The following is a 19,569-nucleotide window of genomic DNA, read 5'->3' as shown; positions in this document are numbered from 1 at the left end:
GGTGCGTGGGGTTCTTGGTTCGATCCCAGGTCAAGTAATTTTGTGGTGGACAATATCGTGTCCGTGGGTTTTCCAGTTTCCTCCCACAATTTCATTCCACCAATTCTTTCACCATCATTCACTTGCCTTAATCATCCGTCTGCCTTAGCCAAAATGGCATAATTGTGGGACGTTCAGCTGAAATATTTCATTTTATTGAAAAATTTATGGTAATAGTTAAGAACAGCTACTTCTCATCTCCTGTGCACGAGGATACATCTTACTGTTGCACTACCTAAACACCCTAAGTACAAGGGCAAGAACTCAGTCTATTACCTACTTTTTAACATTCTAGATAGTCAATGAATAATTCCTGAAAGTATGGCGTTTCTCGTCCTTCCCTAAATGGGAAGTACGGCTCCTTAACTATAACCAAATTTATTTTCACTATGTCAAGGAAACATACGCACAGAGAGAAAATCGATCCTTAGCAGCTTCCACTGCGTTTGCCACGAAGACTATATTCCTCGGTCGTAAATATATGGTATCTGTTTTCGATTTGAAAGTGCAAGAATCATCTTGGGCTATAGCCTTGGGGGCATGGTGCCTCATTGGTAGAGTGGTTATCTCTGGTGCGTGGAGTCAGTGATTGGATCTGGGCAAGTAAGCTCTTTGTCAACAACCTTGTGTCCTGTAATGGAATTTTTGAGATGCAGGATAGAATCCGGGCGATAAAATACATTGGGGTGGCAAACTCTTTAAAACGAAGTTCCCCTGACATATATTCGTGGTGATAGCAGATTAGCAGAGGTTTTCTTTAATAATATTAAACATTAGAGAGAAAAAGCGCTACGACAGTAAGGAACAGTATCTGCTTAATAGGCACTCGAAACATTACCATTTATAATTAAATAACTGTAAGATGTGATTTTCAATAACTAAATATAAATATATTCTATCCAACAGAACAATTGAAAAGTTAACAATTTGGAAGTAACAAAAAACAAACCAATATAAACATTGGTTGACAATATTAATAAAATTTATAGAACACTATAATAGATGCCTATATAGAGTATCAACAGTTGATTGATAAATATTTCTAGAAAAATAGCAAAATTGAGTACAAAGTTACTAGATTATATAATATCAAATACAGCCAAAACTTCTAGCTTGCAACGTCCGCTTTTGACCCCCCCCCCCCCACTGACCGGGGCTCTTTGGTTCTGGTACAGTCAATACTGCAGCATATATAAAATTCAATTTGGGTTAGCAAAAAATCTCAAGCTATAAATGGCTATTAACCATTATTTCTTTAGACCACGTTAAGTATTAAATAAAATCACGAAAAAGTGACTATAAAAAAATAAGAACAAATCTATACTTACTTCAATGCTGCTTTATTAGCTGTTCCACCCCAGAACTCCACTGGCTAAAGTAAAGGCAAAATGCGGCTCACATAGACCAATAATAGGAAAAGACCACACTTTTATATATATCTATATTCCACTTATATATGCCACTTCCAATTATGCGACGGACAAAATATAAAATATGTAACCGATGACTTTCTAGTAAGCACTTAACACACAACTTTGCTATAGATTTTTTATCAATATAAACGTAGGTTTTATTTCCCATTAAAACAGGATACAACACATAATACCATCGTAGGAAAACTTTCCCCACGTACATTTCCGGATACAATGATGAACTTTTAAAGTTAGAAATTGTTACCACAAAAAGCCTGTAGATGGCAGTAGTGGTAGATAGTACGTAACAAATTCTTCTAGACTACAGAGATCTCAAACCGTAGGTCGCAGACCCTTTCAGTACAAAATATCATATTCTTACAAATATTTGATCAGTATGTATAAAAAAGGTTGATTAATAATAATAATAGATAAGAAAAATTCCGTGACGTATGTTCTATACGTTACAGTCCGTGGATTTTCTCGAAGTACTTCCATTTCCTCCCACATTATTATTCCACTAATTCTTCAAGCATCATTCACTTGCTTTAATTATCCGTCTCCCTTAGCCTAAAGGGGATAATCGTTCAAACCCGAGAACGGTCGACTGTTGATTTGTGACGCGAGCGGTTGACAAGTGAGCACGGCGCTCACTTACATAATCGTTTCTATAGCTGTTTATGACTTTATATGGCATTTATTTTGAACACATTTCTATATGTTGACATTTTGTAATTTATTATTATTATTATTATTATTATTATTATTATTATTATTATTATAAAATCGCAAATAAAATTATAGTGCGTTTATATATTTTTTAATTACAAATTATATCTATTTTTATTATCAAAATTTTTCATGAAATCAATTTATGTTATCCCATAAACAATACAATTAGTTGATAATTATTGTCGCGTAATACTACATTTTTATTATCATTAGCGCATAAGGATTACATTTTCTAAAAATGTATTTACATAATTTGAGCCAATTTTCTGTATATGCTCTTCATATGTTCACACTATTTATATTTTGATTTGGAAAAAATTCTAGTGAAATTAAAGATATAAATATCTTGTTAGTGTAAACACTCTACTTATGTCTCTTGATACATACAGTAGGTATTTCAATAAGTGATATTTCAATACAATAGGTATTTCAATAAGTAGGTATTTCAATGGTTCTACTCCATATCTCATCACTGTTTTGATGTTACCCATTACACTTCCAGCAGATGCTGACAGTGTGTTTCCTACAGATTGGCACTTCACAGGGAACATATCATACAGTTTTTTTTTTTTTTTTTTTTTTTTGCAAGCCATAGCTGAATCTGCTCCTTGTTGTCCATGATCTCGGAAAAATCACTCACGCCGTCGGTCGACAGGTGAGCGTGGCGCTCACAAATTACGCATAGTCACATTTATAAGGCTAGTGTTACTCCAACAGAAGAGCATGAAAAGTTTACACTTAACTCTCACATACAAGAGACATCAAGACACAGCTAGACCGTGCCTCAAGTCTGTGACTCCACTAGTGTAGATTTGAAACGAAAACATAAACCAGGGTGAGCGCTGCGCTCACCTGTCGACCGTTCCCGGGTTAAAGGGAGAAAAATACGATACAACTGTAGATTTTCCAATCGCGGATAAAGATCGGTAATTTTATAAATAAATTTTTATTAATGTTTTTTTTATTTATTTTTTGTGAGAGTTCCACTAAGTTTACACCCATAACTTGACGACTAGTAACTGACTAGGTGAAGGTATACTAAAATGCCAAGTTTTATTCCGATTGTATGAGTTCGTTACAGTTTGTACGGGTACAGTTACGAAAGAAATAAGTCAGCCGGACAAGAGAAGAAAATATTCCCAACCCTGTTCACGTTGAGTTAACTTCTCCAAGAGACTAGCTGCTTTCACGTGAGGTCTGTAAGCAGCTCTCCCAAACAAATCCAGTGTCTGCTGTAAAGCAACGTTTTTTTTTTTCGATACTAAGCTTAGTGCTTTTAGACAGAGAAGGAAAACAATACTTGAATTTGTTTTCGAGGAAAACAAATAATTCATGCATAGTGGTCTACAAGTGGCAGGTTACCTATTATAATTAATTTAGGTATCTAAATATTCATGATCTACTCACAGGTAATTGAGGAGTGAACAATGAAAGGTGATTTCGGAAATTCAAGACTGCATTATTGGTCTAATACTATGAGATGAAATGGGAATTTTAACAACTCACCATTATGTCCTGGAGGCTAAAGGAAACAGATGATGAGTGAACTAAATGAATAATGAAAGGAACTGAGAAATGAAGTGGAAGGCAATAAAGAACTCTTAGAAAGAAATGGACACAATCTGTTCAACACAAACTTACATAGTATAGCCTGGAATCGAGCCTGTGACCTTGAAACTCTATCATTGAGCCACCACAGTCTAATCGTGACCGAAAGGCGCTCCCGATTCCGACGTCGATTGGTTGGGTGGTGTATTGATTTGGAATTTAGTATTCTGTTCAGCGCCAAGGCAATTTAAGACGTGGACCTATATCTTAACGTGGAATCTTAACCACATAAGCTCCCACCAGGAATCGAAAAAAAAATGAAATGAAATATTTGAGTTTTACGTCCCACGGTTATGCCGGTTAGGCTAAAGGAGACGGTGATTATGAGAAATGAATGAAATGGTGGAATGAATAAACTGGGAGGAAATGGGAGAACCCCGAGAAAACCCACGAGCACGGTGTTTGTCCACCACAAAGTCCACACGGCGCGAGCTGGAATCGAACCAGGGACCCCAAGCACCGGAGGTTAATGCTCTACCACTGAGCCACCGTGCCCCCCACCAGGAATCGATCCCGGGTCTCCCGTGCCGAAGATGAGCATTCTAACTATTATGAGGGAATTCCCTACGGTCCAGTGGTGCTATTCGGCAGCTTCGCGCCGGTTCGCTAGAACCGGTTTTTAAAATATTTTCAGTTCGCAGAACCGTTTGTTAAATCCAGACAGCAGTAAATGTTACGCAGTTATATCCAGAAACAGTAAATTTTTGTTTATCTTTGTTTTTCGAACCTCTTACAGCTACAGGGTTAAACATATGATCTCTCAGAACAAGGTATAAGCGTTTATTTCTTAATCTCAAATGCTCAGATATCAAGAATAACTGCGATTACATCAGTATAGTTGTGAGGGTTATTTATATTCGAAACGCATACATACCATTATCAACAATTTTTGATCCATTGCTGGAATAAGTGTGAAGAGACTAATATTAATTATTTATTGACTTTCGTTGATCTCCCACAAAATCATTTATTCTTTAAGACTTATCTTCGGTGTTGTGAGATTATTCCTTTTTTTTCTTCCTGATTTCATAAAGCTATCCCTTATGTGTCGAAGAACGCTAATTATTCGGATGTCTAATAAAATTCATGTATGTCTGAGAATTTAGTCTACGTTTTTCTTCCGTAATTTTGTGTTTTCGTGGCTAAATCGTGGAAGTGTTTGTTTATGTTATATAATGTATTATGTCAATGTGTGTTTTATGTAATAAAGCTGAGAGAGCTCCTTTCCCAACTATCTGTCCATCTCTGACGTCATGAGTACCTGTTGGGACGAAAACATCTCATCTACACGTGACTGGAGTCAGCAGGATTACCAGAAGATCTTTGTCTTTAAATACTCCCTTCATCCCGGAAACAGGGAGTCACACAGAGCCTTCGGAGTCACACGGAGCCTTCGAAGTCACACGGAGACTTTGGAGTCGGTTATCGAGGTCTTTAGTCGCGAAGTTATCAAAAGACAGTCATCGGAGTCGGTCCGGGGAGTGCACGGCAGTCAATCGAGCACTTCGGGAGTAATTCGGAAATCAAACCGAACAGTTTATAATTCGGTTTCCGACATATTGAACACCAGACGAACAACAGGAGGAAGCCCAGCAGAGAAGATGAAGTTACAGGTACTGTGACGTCGGATTTCTTCCTTTCTCTTCCTCACCTCTCTCCTACCCTCACTCTCTCTTTCTCCAGAAAAAGCTAAAATTCTTATTTTTATTTCTTTTAAAATCAGACGGGTGTCGTCCGGTCCCAGGACCCGTTCTACCCTTGAGAAACATCCCAAGAATCTCACTTTGACGACACAGCTTTCTTTGAAAATACTTTTCAAATTAAGCACCCGTAAAATAAGGTCTTTCCAATAATTTTTACAACTATCCTATTTAGGATAATTCGTTTCCAAGACATATATATTATATATATATATATGCAGAACCGCTTGTTAAAAAATTAGAATGACACCACTGCCGCAGGCACGACGTAAACTTCGTGATTTTTGCTAGTGTTGTTGACGAAGGGGGTCTCTCTCGTCTCGTGAAGTATAATGGAAATTCAATTTCGGTTTCAAAAAGGTTTTACTGTTTATATTGGACGATGTCGTCTTTTCTCGTTTCCTCAGCAACACTACTTTCTGCAAAAAAATAACACACACAAGAGTAAATAGCATGTGTATCAGTTTTCAGTGTTATGGCGTTTCGTTTACTCCTCATACATTTCAATTAAAGTATCATATAGTTGTAGCATCTTTACTACCGTATAGGTTGTGTTTTAAATAACCTAATCATCTACTGCGTGATTGCTGCTAGTGAAATGTTCACCAATATTGTTTCAAGCGTTTAATTCAACAGGTTTTATTATTTCTCTTTGTTAAGGGGGGAGTTTGGATCACAATATTTTTGTGAGATTAGGAGGTTAAGGAAGAATCCTGTTTAGGCTTGAAGGAAGTAGTAAAAAAACCCTTAGGTAACAGGAAGAAGACCCTTAGGTAACAATAATAAGAGAAACTTTGTAGTTGAATATTGTCCTACCCACACCAAACGAAAAATTTTATTTTCCGATGAACAATGACCTAGACATCTTCATTTTCCATCAAATAATCAAGAATCAGATCTGATATAAAACGCTCCAACGAAACTGTTGATTGAAAATGTTGAGAAATAAGATGTTTCATTCCAGGGGCGGATTAAAGGAGGGGGCGAGGGGGCGATCGCCCCCCCCAAGAGCCCTCTAAAATATTAAAATTACACACACTGCCGCTTGTAGCTTACCGCTATAAAAACGAAAGTTTGGGATCGTTCTTGCGTTATTTCAAAGGTTAAAAAGTCTCTATCCGGCATGACGCGTTTACGCTAACGATAACTCGAGTCATAATATCAGATAAATCTCAGGAAGAAGGACGGTGTTACTTGAGGCTAGAACATCTGGAAAACTATCCATGGCTGGTTCTTTCCCATAAGGAGAGGTATCTTTTTTGTAAATATTGCTCACTTTTTGCAACGGGATTTTTGCGGGGCTATCGAAGAAACGTGCCCCTCCAAACTCTTGGGACTAAACCTTTGAAGAAATTACCTACTTTCTACGGTATTTTAGAAACTCACAAGAAGGCACAATATCACATTAACGCTCTTGGGGTCGGAAAAGCGTTTTTGAAAAACTACAGGGAACCAGTGAAATCAGTTGAGAATCAAATCAACTCGTCAAGAAGACAAGTCATCCAAAATCGCGACAAACTGAAATTAATGTTGCGGAATGTGATATTCCTTGGAAGGCAAGGCATTGCTTTTCAAGGCCACAGGGACGATGCTTGTGCGGATAATTGGACCTCAGATGGTGACGGTGCAGAAACTAAGTTCAACGGGGCCATTTTCGAGAATTGCTCAAATTTAGAATGGCTTGTAGTGACGATCTCTTAAAGAATCACTGGAAGAAAGCATCGAAAAGAACCATTTTTGCCAATAAAAACCACACAAAATGCCCTCATTGAGGGTTGTGGATGAGAAATCACGTCTGTAAAATTGTCAATCGAGTGCGAGAGGATCAGTTTTATTCTATTACGTTTGATGAGACTGCGGTCGTTTCGCACACATCTCAGCTGTTTTTGATTCTAAAGTACGAACACATGGGTGAAATAAAAGAAGACTGCTTCGGTTTCATTGATCCTCCAATAGCAGAGCTGAAAGATGAGGACATTGATTCGAGTTCGGAATCCGAAGACGCAGAACCGCCCAAACTCTCACTGACTGGAAGGAAAATTGGAGAAATTGTTCTATCTTTGCTACGAGATTTTTCACTCGACCCGAAAAACTGCGTTGGTATTGGTACAGATGGTTGCGCCGTCACGACTTCTCAAAGTCTCCGGGCAGTGCAGGAGATCCAGAAGGAGGCTTCAAACGCGCTGCACTGTTCATATTGTAGTCATAGCCTTAACTTTTCCATCTTCAGTTCGTCGTCAGTACAGTGCGTGAGGAACTGTCTGGGAACAGCGAAAGAGATCACTGCGTTTTTCACCGCATCTCAAAACGTAATACTGTCCTCAAGCTTACGGTTAGTGGCCAGTTAGAGACATTGTGTGAAACGGGATGGGTTGAACGGAACGACGCGGTATTACAATTTCACTTGTAATTTCAATAAATAAGTGAGGTTCTACAGTGTGTTCCAAGTGGTCCGAGTTAGATGCAGCAGCCAAAGCATGGGCACTTTCTTCTGCCATGCACGACAGTGAGTTTATCGTAACTATTACGTGTCTTCAGGGTGTTCTCACGATAACCCTCCCCTCAATCGACTTTTGCAGAAGACAAATTTAGACATGAACGCAATGTCAGATGCCATTCAGGACACTATCGTAGCATTAAACAAAAAGCGTTCAAACAGCAAAGAATTCAAGGCAACTTTCAAAGCAATATCCAGAATGGCTGCTAGTGTCGACTTGCAGATTCAAACTCCTCATCTCACTCAAAGACAAACACATCGTACGAACTTTAGGGCAGATGACACGACATCTTACTACTGAAGAACTGTCTACATTCCGTTTATAGAGTCGGTTGTAGAGGACCTCAAAACTAGTCTTGCGCAGGAAGTTTTATTTGTACACGGACTCAACATTTTATTGCCAACACACGCAACTGACTACACTCTGAGCAACAACTTCCGCATTCTAGCAGAAAGACTTTACAAAACTATCGGAACTCAAGAAAAAATGCTGTTTTCCCTCTTTAGTTCTGAATTTGCAATCTGCACTTCGAAATGGAAGAGAATTAAAGAAGAAGGTGGAACTCTATCACGGACTGCTTTGGAGGCCTTGCCCACCAGCGACGATCTTCACGTAACTATTCGAAAACTGCTGCGCATACTTGTAACCCTGTGGTACGGATTCCACGTTAATCAGTAGGTCTCATATAGCCTCGCCGCTGAAAGGGACGTTTAACTCAACTTGTAATCCTGCATTCGAGCGTGGTCAGTGCAGAACGATCTTAATCCACATTGCACCGACTGAAAACGTGGTTGCGATCTCGTTCTGGCAAAAAGCGGCTGAAGGGACTAGCACTTTTAAATGTCATAGGGACATTGTCGTAGATCGCGACAAAATTATATCGACAGATACGCCTTGGGTAGTGTTCACCGAAAAACGTGTTTTGAGTGTAACTTCTAAGCTCTTTTGTCCCTTTGTTTAATTTATTTTACTAAAATACAGAAACATTATGAGCGTTCTAAAAAAATGTTTAACCTGATATTTTTTCTAGCGAAATATTTAGTAAAGCATAGACACGACCAGGCCTGTAGACAGAATATCGTTTTGAGGGAGGGGGCATTGTGGTGAAAATTCCGTAACAACTATATATTTTACCCTCTTTTCCTGAATCCGTTTTACCTTTCTTTTTTTGGGGGGGGGGATTTCGGGGAACTTATCCCACTCCACAACAAAGAGCCCCCTCCAAGACGTTTGGTTTAATCCGCCAATGTTTCATTCACTATGTGTACGGGGACACTTGGTCGAAAAGATGTAACAGCTTTTTCAGTCCAGTCATTCCGAGTGAGCCTTTTATTCAGTTTTCCTCATTCATACCAGGCAAATGCCGGGATGGCATCTAACATACAGGTGCCAGTCCACTTCCTTCCTTTCTTTCTTCGTCACTAATTGACTCCATGCCTCCTCGAATCAATGCAGTGATAGATAATCATGGTTCGTGGACAAGCTATAGGGTTTAAAATTATAAGATTTTTATGTTTATTGAAAAGTGTTTTGTTCAAGACTAATATTAGTTTAAAGATAAGAAGTGTTCACGAGCAGAAGGAAAGAAATCGTTCTAAGGATTTGGAATTGTCAAGGCGGACTGAAATATTTTATCTTGTTCTTTTTGTTTAATAAGTGTAATTATATTTTTTCTTTTTCTATGGGAATTAACAATTCTTTTTATTCCATCATTTTTCTATTGGAATAAGGAAAAACATTCTGAATAATTTTGAAACATACAAAACCAAGGCGTAGTTAAGTAGAATGTTTTATTTTGTTATCTGTGTGAAATATATTATTTCTTTCTTTCTTCCTATATATGAGAATTAACATTTCCTTTATTCTTACTATGGGAATTAGAAAATGGATATTCAGAAAAGTCTTGGTTTTCAAACACTTAATGCTAAGAAGTAAACATATCTCCATGAAATAAGCATATCTTTTTCTTTCTTTCTTTCTTTCTTTCTTTCTTGACTCTTATCTAGTCGATGGCCAGTAGTTTACCTGAAGGTAAAACATCGCACAGCAAAGAAGCTGATTCGACACATGCCAATGTACTACCATGAGCAAAATAAATGACGCGTCTCTTTATTTTGAAGTTTTTTGAAAATATCTCCGTTTTCTTTATATGTTCGAAATTTCGGAAGGTTTTCCCAGCAGGACAGGTTAATAACAAACCCGTTTTTAATATTTGTGTTAGATATTAGCTTAAAATAAAGAAATTAGAAGCAAAAAACATTAAATCGACAGAAATCTCGAGAATTACCAACTCTGCTAAAGTGGGAAATTTTCAAGAACACGAGGGAATTCTGCATTTCAACACGAAGCAGCGACATCTATGTCATTGAGAGAAATGTGGATTAAATCTACAAACTAAACTTTTAACGAATATTTCTAGTATGTCTTATTATATGCATTATCTGCAAACTCCAAATATATGAATCTATGCTAAGTATTAACATCAAGATAGAGCAAATAGTGGAAATTATCTATGGAAAAGGACGAATTGGTAGGACGATCGTAATGAAACATCGTTTCTACAGGAACAGGCTCTGTTCACGTAAAAAAAACAAATATCTCAGTTAGTTAAAGCAACGAATCTGTATGCTGAAGGTAGCGAGTTCGATCCCATGGAAGTGCCGTTGTCATTTTTATCACTACACTACGGTTATTTTATTTATTTTTTATGTGGGAAAGAATCAAATTGTAACGTATGTATAAAACTCATGACGATACCAAAAAAAGAAAAAATGCCGTTGTCGCACTTGCATTAGCGTCCCTAATTTTGTTTGCAAACAGTTCGTAATTATTTCCCCTGTGCTCACTGCTCACCATATGCTCGCTGGCGCATAACGAATGTTTCCCAGTAAATGTTAATTCTAATTTGGAGAATTTTATAAAGTTTCACAATATTTCTCACTAGATAGTCTTCTATCTACGTGTTTGGATATTTTGATAACAGATTTCCCTATTAAATGTTTAATTTTCCCTAGATGTTTAATTACGGAAAAGTTTTACAATGTATTTGTATTGAATTGAAAATTGTTTTGAATTTACTACATAAGGTAAGTAGACCGAAGGAGGAGAACTCAAGTAATTGATATTCTACGTAAAAGCAACCTATTGTAGAATGATGATGCTTCTTACCTTCAGCACATAATCTTTACGTTAGAGAGTCAGACAGAGAAAAATCCTGGTTTTTCCTCCTCTATGACCACCCATCTTAAACCTCTACATATCATTGTTCGTCTCACAAAATTTCGATGCTCCAAAAACATTCAAATAATAATAATAATAATAATAATAATAATAATAATAATAATAATAATAATAATAATAATCCTGAATATGCCATCCTTACATAATGTAAGGATATCTTAGTTTCCTAGTTTAAATCTTAAATATCTTAGTTTAAAATGCTTTCTTTAGTACTTATTTGAGCAACCATGTAGGAGGGGGTACGACTTTTTATTTTGCCCCTCTCATTTCAGTACCCTTCCAACAGAAAGTAATTTTTGATAAGCAGGACAGACAAAATGAATAAGAAATATATTTACAGCATCCTCTCCCCTTTCATGATTGGAATATCACGTAATATTTTTTATTCTACGAAAGATGGCCCTGTGCGGTTAGGGGTAGGTAACTAAAAAAATACCTAATATATAGCGCCCCTTGATTGTAATATTACCGCCTCTTTATTTGTACGAGGGAGCCCCTACACAATCAAGGGTGACAAAAAGAATAGGAAGAGTGTCTATTGATTCCAGTGGTGGATCCAGCACGAACTCCTGGGGGAGGGGAGAAGTGAAACATTCTTTTGATGATGTGAAGGTGTCACAAATTACCACTTAACTAAACTAAAGAATAGTGGGGGGAACCGGAACCCAGTCAGTTTAAATTGATGTAAAAGTTTAATTTTTGGCTTCATATTAAAGTTTTGGTTTCAAATGAGAATTTCAGTCCAAGTGGTCAATGATCAAATCTCGTGGGGCTCTTCAGTGTAGGCTAATACGGCCCCCTTATGAGAAAAGGCAAAATTATTAACATGTTTATAACTTTCGAATTTTTCGTCTATATTAAAGAAATATTTTGCTTCGTATTAAAGTGTTGGTTCCAAATGACAAATTCAGTCCGAGTGGACAATGATCAAATCTCCGGGGGGGGGGGGGGCTCTTCAGTATAGGGGGCTACGGCTCCCTTATAGGAAAAGGCAAAAATATGAAAATGCTTATAACTTCCGAATTTTCCGTCTATTTTAAAGAAATTATTGGCTTCATATTAAAGTCTTGGCTTCAAATGACAATCTCAGTCCGTGTGGACAATGATCAAATCTCGGAGGGCTCTTCGGTGTAGGGGTTTCGGCTTCTTTATGGGACAAGATTCACGTAGTTGATATTGCAAAATTGTTTTGTATATATAAGTGGAAACTTGCACCATTTGGTTAATTTTACCTCTTATGTTTTGCAGATTCATATTCCAAGCAATAATTACTTCGCAGAGCTAAAAGAAGACACTTACTAGTTTCATTAAAATGAAATGTCTTTTATGAGAGGAGCAGACGAACGAAGAGGCACCCAAACGTTGGTTGAGTCGTACGCTTGAAACTCGTTAAGCTCGCTTCAATTATTATTATTATTAATATTATTATTATTATTATTATTATTATTATTAATAATAATAATAATAATAATAATAATAATAATAATAATAATAATAATAATAATAAAGCATTGCAGAGACCTTTGGTGCAGGGGGTCCGTGGCTCGATTCCACTTCGTGCCAAGTGAAATTTGAGGTGGACAAATACCGTGTTAATGGGTATGTGTTTTCTTGAGATTTTCCATTTTCCTCCCACTTTCTTCATTTCACCATTTCATTCATCATCATTCTCCCTTAGCGTAGGTGCATAATCGTCCAACGTTAAACTAGATATTGCAATTTCAATAATAATAATAATAAAAATTAATTCAACTGAAAGGACTGTAATTTATGTGGACAGCAATTATCATAAATATGCAACCATTATAAAAACAATGCTTTGAGTAGAAAGATAATCCTTTCCAAGTGTTAACGAATGCGCACGAGATAAGACATGTCTCGAGAAAGAGACAAGACGCGCTTTGTGACATCCAAGATAATACGAGGCAAATGTTTTGGACACGAGATAGCTTGTAAAATGTCTCGTCTTGTCTGGAATGTCTCGAAAACAAAAGTCTAAGTTTTAAAATTATTTTTCAAGATCTATTCTCTCAGAAGTAGTTCTCTGCCTTAAAATTAATAACGACATTTGTGATTTTAAAAAAAGATAAACAATGCCTAAAGTTAATAGTTAACTTTTCGAAAAGAAGCTTCATTAAGGGTGAACTTGAAAGATGTCCACAAACTTCGGGAGGTGATTCGTGACATCAAAAGGAAACAAATGGTCCTCTTGCAGTTTTCGAATTCAGCTTCGTTGTCGAGATACAGGGTTGCCAACTGGTCGTGTTTGAGAAACTCACTGGGAATAAATTCAAGTCCAAGAATAAACTACTACTCATATATTTTTCAGGTCAATTAACTTATACCATGTTGTAAGGTCAAATATTTATTTATGAAGTGTGTACAAAATTCGCCAGGGTCTTTTCTGAGAAAATCGTCGAGAAAAAGTCACCTCCAAGAATAAACTACCCCTCGTAAATTTTTCTAAGAGAAATATCTGATACTGCAATATAGGGTTGTTAATTAAATATTGATTAATGAAAAATAAACAAAATTGTTAAAACCATTTTTAAGAAAATAGCGTTTTTCGATTTTCGGCTGTTTGTAAACCACACTTATTTTAGGTGGTAGGAAAAAATGGAAAAACTCCTGTAAGAATACTAAGTAAACCCTAAGTTTAAAATTTGGTGTAGATAAGTTGAACGGTATGGCCTCTAGGCGAGTGCATATAAAAGTGTGCCGAACGGACGGACCGGAAGGACGGGTGTCGAAAGGTCACATTTTCGGTATGTAGACGCCATGAAACATGTAAATCCGTTGAAATCTGAATTTGCTATTATTTTCACAATCACTATATTTTCTTCTCTCTTTTGTCGCTCGAAAAAGGAAAGCCTGAGTTTACCACAAAAAGTTTCTCAAAAAATATTCAATTACAGGGCCACCGCACTAAACTTTTTCAATTCAATTTCTTAACTGTGTTAGGCCGCTTGTTACTGAAGTGTGTATTTGGATAATACGAATAAAATTATCGTATTATTCAAATACATCGAATGTCAGATTATCGAATAAAAAACTTCGATTGAAGAAAATCCACACTACAAAACTAACTCACACTTTGAGCACATTTTCATTAGACATATAATAGACCAATTAATGCAATCATTGTTTATGAAATATAAAAAAAATCAAATGAGTCACTTTGGGAAAGTCGTTCAAAAAGAACACGTCAGGAGTAACCTACCTCTTGTGAATTGTTTCGAACAATGAGTTAAGATATACTTTTGGTTATTAATGAAATATTTATTTGCGAAATTTGAACAAAATCGCCTGTCGTTCGAGAAAATTGTCGGGGAAATGACCTTGACCCCAAAAATAAACTATCCGTTGTAATTGTTTTTCATAGAATTGACTTATACTAAAATATAGGGTTATTAATGAAATACTTATTTATGAATTATCAATAAAATTGTCCGAGTAATTTTTGAGAAAATCGTAAGGGAAAAATAACTCCCCGAATAAACTATCTCTTGAGGATTCTTTCAGGGTAGGCGAGTTATTCCATACTACTAGGTTTTTAATGAAATATTTATTTCTGAGTACGAACAAAATTGCTTGACTCATTTTTGAGAAAACCGTGGAGGAAAAACACCCCCAAGAGTAAACTACCCCTCGCATATTTTTTCAGGACAAACGAGTTTTGCCATATTGGGTTCGGTTATTAACGAAATATTTATTTTTGAAATATGAATAAACTCTTTTGAGTCGTTTTTGAGAAAATCGCCCAGACAACATTCCACCAAGAATAAACTACCCCTCGCATTTTTTTTAGGACAAACGAGTTATGCCATATTGATAAGTTATTAATGCAATCTTTATTTATGAAATATGAACGAAAACATTTGAGTCCATTTTGAGAAAATCACTGAGAAAAAACTCACCCCCTTAGTATAAACTACCCTTTGTAGATTTTTCTCAGATAAATGCCTTATACCACAAAATAGGGTTGCTAATTAAATATTGATTTATAAAAAAAAGAAAGAAAACAAGATCGTTAGAGCCAGTTACGAGAAAATATCTTTTTTCTATTTTCATCGTACAGGAAACTACCCTTGTTTTGGGAGTAGGAGGGAAATAAAAAAACTATAGGAAATACTATGAAAATCTTAAACTAAAATTTGGTGCAGATAAGTTGAATGGTATGGCCTCTAGGCGAGTGCACAGAAAAGTGTAGCGAACGGACGGACGGACAGATAGACATGTATCGAAAAATAACTTTTTCGGTGTTAGGGGCTATAATACGTGTAAATTCGTTGAAATCTCAAATTTGATATTTTTAATCGAACACCATACTTTCTTCTCTCATTTGTCACTTCAAAGTAAAAGGAACTCAGAACTACAGATAAAAGACACCTACTTTTACACATAGACATTTATTGATTTAAAACTGTTTTAGTTTGTGTCATTTCACTTCCAATTGAAAGGTTTTACAATGATTAACGGCATACCGATGACGAGACGGAAGTTTTCAGGAAGTAAATGCATTCAGAAGTCTAGACTGCATTACAGCTATCAGCCTGTTTTTATTTCTGCAATTGTTAACAGCTGTAATTTCGTCCAAACGCTACATGAAATAATTTTTGGTTGACGTCATTGTGTTACTATTTTAGTATTGTTCTCTTCAGACTTGGTTGAAGTTTTGTCTTAACGGTTATACATTTTTTCTTATTTCATCGTTACACATAAGAATAAAATGTTGTGATGACTGGATAGATTCGAACCCACGAACATTGAGTTTTTATTCTTCAAACAATTTACCAATGGACCAAGCTTTGTCCTCACGTTAACGTACGGTTACAGGGTTTATTACGATTTAAATAAAATGGCTGGCTGTTAGAGTTTCCTGCTCACATATTTCGATAAAAAATTTTCATTGCTTCGTAGATACGTAGAGCAATGTTTAGACACACATTTTAGGAGAGTGAATTTTGGTGTATATAATAATTTCATGCCAGATAAAAGCTGGATAAGTTTTAATAACATGTTTCGTATGTAGTTCTCAATAATAGACTTGTTGTTCGGAGTGAAGTTCCAAGGTTTAGCATTGACTAGCAGTTTTTGCTATTAATATCCCTTCTAGCAATATTGGCAGTGGACAACAGTTAGCCCGTGTTAAAGCTTTTAGCTTCTAATTTAGTTATTTTACTTTATTATTTAACGAATATATTGAAAATTGTCAGAGATACGTATGCAGTAATTTATTTCGGGAGGGGTCCGACTTCAATATTAGGATAAATTATAATAAAATTTTAAAAGATAATCACCAAAATTAGGCTAAATTTACAGAAAAGTTTGTCCTTGTTTGTCAGTAATATTTCCTAATTTTGAAACCCTCAAAAACTTCGGATAGACTATATAAAGGAAAACGAGTTATTTTCGATGAAATATCACTTCAAGGAGACGCGTCAGTTTTATTGCACATTGTGGTATCCAACGTTCACAACAGCAAGAATTCCTTCTCTTTGGTCTGCCATTGTGCTCTATCGAAAGGTTACGTTTGTAAAATATTACTTCAACGAACAAGCGTGATTGGCAGATAGGAATACTGAACACAACTCCAGAGAAATGCATGCTGAACTTACGTTTATAGCTACCTTTTGGTGATTTGCCCTCAAGGTCAATCGAGTGGTAATTCAGTTCCGTCTCTGTTCTTAAGCCATGTTCGTATTACTTCGAACAGTTTTGATAATGAAAAGCATGCCTCTTAATATAACAGACTTCTTTCGCGTAAGAAATCGAAACTCAGTTGGTCAGAGCAACTAGTCTGTAAGAATTAGGTTGTTAGTTAGTTAGGAGCCCAGTACGAGTAAGGGTTTTTATTACTATTGTTTTTATCTTTTTTATGTGAGGAAAAATCAAATTGTGACATCGCGATATCAAATGTATTTGATTAGGTAGCTTTGTCTTAGCTAAACTTTAAACATCAGTAACCGTCGAAATTATTTCACTAACCGATCACTTACTGAACATTTCAAACACGTCAAACCAGTGGCATAACATGAAGATTAACCTCTCCTCCGCAGTCCTTAGTTATGCGTCCGTACTTTCAAGGGCGGACTAAGGGCCGGGCGACTGCCCGGGGCGCCAGAGAAAGAGGGGCACCAAAACGAGCCTCAAAAAGTAAATTTTATAATGTGCTTTCTACTGACGTTTTTGGTTTATATTATTGTAAAGTAGTGGCAATTATATGATCTTTTTCCATTTCACTATGGAAGAAGAGAGTTTCATAGCACTAAGGGGGCTGTATCGAAAAATTGAGAGATGGCATGTAGAATAAAGAGTGCCGGGAATTAAGTATTGTTTGTTTGTTTGCTTGAGTTTAGCGTTCCACGGTTATGCCTTAATGGGCAAGGAAGATGTGGATACTAATTATAGTGGAATCCGAACCACTTTTATCGTTCAACAGTAATCCACCGGGAATTGGACCCGGTACCACAGAAGGCAGGCTAGTCACTAGACCAGGGGGGGGTGGAGTTGGTATTGTTTATAGCGGGCCATATTCTTTGTGAAGTTTTCCTAGGTAATGGATTTCTTTTTGAAAATGGGTTTTAAACAGGGGCGTCATTTAGGGAGGGGCATTTGCCCCCCTGAGTTTGAGATGTACCGGTATATAGATTTTATCATTAGAATAGTAGTAAATCAGTGAAAAACGCGAAATTTTACTTATATCAAGAGGTCTTGCCCCCCCCCCCAAAGCAAAATCTGAAATGACGCTCCTGGTTTAAACTATTAAAAACACTATGATAAAATGTAAAATATAGGCTACTACTAGGGGAAGGGCGCCAAAATGTCACTTTGCCCGTGTGAAAATTTGGTCTGCTCCGCCCCTGCGTACTTTCTGTATATTTTTTGGCCTTGCAGCTTGTGCGGTCCCCACGCCAGATTGTTGCGGGGGCGCTATTTACGCCTACCCTTCGAACGTAATTCAATAACTGTTTAAGAAATTCTACCATCAGCGTGGAAACGGGAATATATTTTTCTAATAGTCCCATAGAACTTTCACTCAGAACGCCAGATGCAATTTTTCAGAGTGGGCTCTGGCTAAGTAGAAGGAAGATCTGTTTCCTAAGTAAGTTCCTTTCAGAAAGTTTGCTATTTCTTTAACAGTGATGTAAATAAACATACTCATCGTTATTAGCTCGACACCAAACCATCCTGGACAAATCCCTCTAGAACAATGATCGGCAAAAGTTATTCTGCCTAATTTTATAAGCGACTCAAGGGTGAAACACTTGTTAACGAAAGCAATGTTGTGTATATACTGCCTTGTTTCTGACAAAATATAAAGTCTTTTGTAATCTTTAGACACTTTTCCTATTCTTTTTGTCACCCTTGGTTGTGTAGGGAAGCCTCGAACAAATAAAGAAGAGGTAATATTACAGTTAAGGGGCGCTATAAATATATTAGGTATTTCTTTTGTTACCTAACCATAACGGCCTAGGGTCGTCTTCAGTAGAATAAAAAATGCTACGTGATATTACATTCACGAAGGAGGAAAGGATGCTCTAAATATATTTCTTATTCATTTTGTCTGCCCTGCTTCTCAGAAATTATATATCTTCTGTTGGAGGGTGCTGAAAAGAGAGGAGGGGAAATAAAACGTCGTGCCCCCTCATACATTTTAAATTTTGTGACGTGGTTGCTCAAATTATTACAAAAGAAAGCACTTTAAACTAAGATGTCTAAAGTTACATTATGTAAGGGTGGCATATTCAGGAATAATAATAATAATAATAATAATAATAATAATAATAATAATAATAATAATAATAATAATAATAATAATAAATATGAATGTCTTTGGAGAGCCGAAATTATGTGACACAAATCATTATAGGTAGAGCTTTAAGATGAGTGGTTATAGGGGAGGAAAAACAGGATTTTTCTCTCTCTGACTCTCTAACGTTAAGATTATGTGCTGAAGGTAAGAAGCATCATCATTCTACAATAGGTTGCTTTTACGTAGAATATCTATTACTTGAGCTCTCCTCCTTCGGGCAACTTTGCTTATGTAATAAATTCAAAACAATTTCAATTTAAGACAAATATTTATAGAGAAAATTAAACATTTAATAGGGAAATCTGTTATCAAAATATCCAAACACGTAGATGGAAGACTATGTAGTGACAAACATTGTGAAACTATAAAATTCTCCAAATTAGAATTAACATTTACTGGAAAACATTCGTTATGCATCAGTGAGCACAGGGGAAATAATTACGAATCTGTTTGCAAACAAAAATTAGAGACACTAATGCAAATGCGATTATATTTTCTCTCTCTTCTTTTTGTATCGACATGAG

At 36.3% G+C, this 19,569-nt stretch overlaps 1 protein-coding gene and 1 long non-coding RNA gene across 2 annotated transcripts in view; one reads left to right on the top strand and one right to left on the bottom strand.

Annotated features, from left to right (window-relative positions):
* LOC145674375 (uncharacterized) overlaps positions 1 to 1,688 on the bottom strand; it is a 79,006-nt gene extending 77,318 nt beyond the window's left edge. Inside the window, exon 1 of the long non-coding RNA XR_014128915.1 lies at positions 1,368 to 1,688. This is a non-coding gene — a long non-coding RNA (uncharacterized LOC145674375). The remainder of the gene's footprint in view (positions 1 to 1,367) is intronic.
* A 3,356-nt stretch (positions 1,689 to 5,044) lies between these two features.
* Positions 5,045 to 19,569, top strand: part of LOC145673944 (uncharacterized) — a 41,800-nt gene continuing 27,275 nt past the window's right edge. Inside the window, exon 1 of the mRNA XM_081743759.1 lies at positions 5,045 to 5,404. Coding sequence (XP_081599885.1) covers positions 5,045 to 5,404 — 360 coding nt within the window. The remainder of the gene's footprint in view (positions 5,405 to 19,569) is intronic.

Source organism: Thermobia domestica, chromosome 17, assembly GCF_964235325.1.
Source record: "Thermobia domestica chromosome 17, izTheDome1.hap1.1, whole genome shotgun sequence".
Lineage (NCBI taxonomy): Eukaryota > Metazoa > Arthropoda > Insecta > Zygentoma > Lepismatidae > Thermobia > Thermobia domestica.
Note: the sequence above shows the minus strand (reverse complement) of the source record. Positions and strands in the feature narration are given on the sequence as shown.